This window comes from Notolepis coatsorum (assembly GCF_963971535.1).
Source record: "Notolepis coatsorum genome assembly, chromosome: 3".
In the NCBI taxonomy this organism is placed as follows: Eukaryota; Metazoa; Chordata; class Actinopteri; order Aulopiformes; family Paralepididae; genus Notolepis; species Notolepis coatsorum.
The window spans coordinates 68,122,339-68,125,476 of NC_140167.1; the positions used below are offsets into that span (position 1 = coordinate 68,122,339).

Here is a 3,138-nt window from a genome sequence, read left to right on the forward strand (position 1 = left end):
CTACAAGAATGTTCCAGCAGACAGGCTGGAATGCATCGGATATGACATCAGGCCTCTTTACATATAATGAAAATAGAAAAACACATTTTGTTTAGCCGTTCATTACTACAAAATGTATGACCAAGGAATGATGTGTAGGCTAAGCACCAATTAGAGCTTTTAAATACACCAACTGATGAGGCATCACTGTCCCCTGATTTATGATATAGGCCTGCCTGTTTTCTTGAACCCCACCCTAAAACACACACAATCGCAGACATCAACCTACTAATGAATGGAAACCTTATGAAACAAAACAGCAAAGAGCAGTGGATTGATACAGAAAAATGTTTTATTACGTGTACACCACGCAACTGCCATGATCGATGGTAAATAACAAAAATACATATATTCAGAATCAGACATGGGAGAACATTATATACAGGCACAATATTAGAAATGTACAGGTCTTTATAAAACAAAGACATTTTTTTTTTTTTCTTTTTTTTTTTTGTTATCAAGCATGACCCTAAAACAGAGCTCAGTAGTTGGACATGTCAACACATGACATCATCTGTGAGCCACTGGTTGTGTATGGGCCTGAGTCCGATTCATTCAAGTCCTCTGAGTTGCATTCACCCAGCCATCTCCTGGTGATTTTGATGCAATGTAACAGTTCTTGGTGATGCTAATAGCCATATATTTACATGACAAAGTGTTACACCAAGGTATGGCAAGAATGTGCACATCCCTTCTTCGCGAAGACTGCATTTAAACGGGCTTAGCTACTACATCCATAGTGTTACATGGGGGGATTCCAGCTGAACTAAGCCGCCCCTGGTCACCACGTGTTCTCTGCAGACGGGGCCCCTCTAGTACAACCGCGTTTTGGGAACTTTGCCCAACTCTCTAAACCGATAGGCGCTTTGCTTGCCACGGATTTTGAGAACCAAAAAAGGGTTTCTGTGTTCAAAAAGCGACAATCGCTGTATTCCATGGACTGAGGTTCTTGAGCATTTGATCACAGCAGTTTTGCCCCGATTCACTCTCCTCCGGTTCCGAGTCGCCTTGTGTCGCCGCGTCTTTAGCCAAGAGTCCGGTGAAACTGGAACCGAATATTGTTATCAAATTCGTCACGTTGCCCGTCTCCATTTCTTCGGGTCCTCCTTCTTTCCCGTCGCTAGCGGGCAACAACACGCCCGAAGAAGCGGTCACTACTTTTGTCCTTTTCGACGGTGCCTCTTGAACTTCAACGTCCTCCGCGCCCCGCTTCCTGGTGGCGCTGCTTCCCCGGTGCGCTGCTCTCGTCTCGGGCGCGTCTCCTCCTCCCGGCGACTCGGTGCTGCACTCCGTCTGCCGGGCCGCCGGTGGAGACTCCGACGTGGCCGCGTTCGATTCAACCAACGACGAGCGAACACCGTTGACATTTAACGAGATTACGGTTTGTTTTTCGGTGGAGGAGGCAGAGGCGGGTTGAGTGGGCTCCGGGCTGTAGCCTGAAGATAACGACTCGTTTTCCAAGCTCTCCGGGCCGGTGGCGGGGGCCGGGGGGACCGTGTGGTCCTGGTCCGCGGGGGATGAGGCATCGTCCGCCGCCGCCTCGTCTGGAGACCGGGGTGAACCGTCGGGCGCGGCGCCGGGGAGCGGCTTGTCTGGGTCCGACTCCATGTACTCTCCCTCACACCACTCGCCGGCTTGCTGTGCGCTCAGGCAGACCCCGCCGTAATAGTCACTGAGGTAGACCTGCCGGGCGCTTCGGAGGACGAGGGACACCAACAGATTCTTGTGTAGTTTTATACCACCGCGCTGTACCCGCGAGTTATAGATCTTCCCTAGTGAAATACTCATAATCCGATGCGCCTCGACTTTAAATTCCATGATTGAGAGAAAGAGAGAGAGCGCACCAGGCGAGTTTAAATAAAAGTCCAAACAATTTCCTTATCCTTAGGCCTACTTGAGTAAAAATAAAATCCAGAAGAAACCTGCCTCTTATCCCTGGGGTTGTAGACAAGACTATTGATTCAAATGATTGTCTTCCGAAATTGTTTGGTTTGACCTAATCAACGATCTTGTTTGTTTGTTTTACAAATTATCGAGTCACGCTGATTAAACCGGATAAGCTTTGTTGTTCCTCTTATTTGTATTCATATGAGGCTCCCGACAGCCGACGGCACACCGAGAGATGAGAGCGGCGCTATTTATAACGCCTTTTATACCCTAACGTAGGCGGCTACACCAGCCAATGAGAACGCGTGTCGTCCTTACACGCTCTATAGACCGCTGCACTTCCGCGTTACATGGAGCTCGTGGACCGCTGCACTTCCGCGTTACATGGAGCTCGTGGGGGGAAGGGGGAACGGGAGCGCGTGAATGAATGTTGATTAGAGTCTTGACGTAAGTGGTCGTAGGCTCGTAGCTACAACTGCAACCACTTACATCCAGGCTCTAATCAACATTCATTTATTTTATCCCCCCGCGCTCCCTTTGCCCTCCTTCCCCCGCTCTCTCCCAACATCCAAAATCTCAAAATACCTGAAGTGTTGCGGTGGTCTATGAATTACGCCCCGCCAAATTCACCTAGACCAATGGGAGTACTCTTCAGGTTTAAATACACAGAGCGAGAGAGAGAGAGCGACAGTCTAAATAATATAAATCTAAGAAAATAATGCCTCAACGCATTTTTCCATAGCCATACGAGATTATTATAACATCTATACAAATGTAGGCAAAACAAATATATGACTTGAAGCTATCATAGGCAATTTGACGTTACATTAATGAACACTTATCATATTTGTGTTATTTATTAGGTTAACATAAGTCTTTCCTAAGGCATAATAATACACTATCGAAGTTACTATGACAGCGCAGTAGTTATAATAACTACATTTTGCACGTGTTCCCTTTAAGAGTAGCCCCCCCCCCCCCCATTTCCTGGGCTGATGTAATGCTTTGACTGTTTTAACCAGGTCACATGACGCTTTGTGCCTGTGTTGGCAAATGCTAGTGAATGGAACCGTTATAGGCTGTAATGGGGGGAGGGGTGGAGAAGCAAAGGGTGTTTTGTTTCATCATTACACATGTCTGACATGTGGGCCATAATCGGAATGGAACATTTGGGTTGAGAGGCACTCCCCGCATAGTATTTTAAAACGTGTT

At 47.4% G+C, this 3,138-nt stretch overlaps 1 protein-coding gene across 1 annotated transcript; it reads right to left on the reverse strand.

The window, feature by feature from the left end:
• Positions 1 to 414: 414 nt before the first annotated feature.
• On the reverse strand, positions 415 to 2,144 carry ier5 (immediate early response 5). The gene has a single exon (XM_084310803.1). The coding sequence runs from the start codon at positions 1,855 to 1,857 to the stop codon at positions 949 to 951; it is 909 nt and encodes a 302-aa protein (XP_084166929.1). The 5' UTR covers positions 1,858 to 2,144; the 3' UTR covers positions 415 to 948.
• Between the last annotated feature and the right edge of the window lie 994 nt (positions 2,145 to 3,138).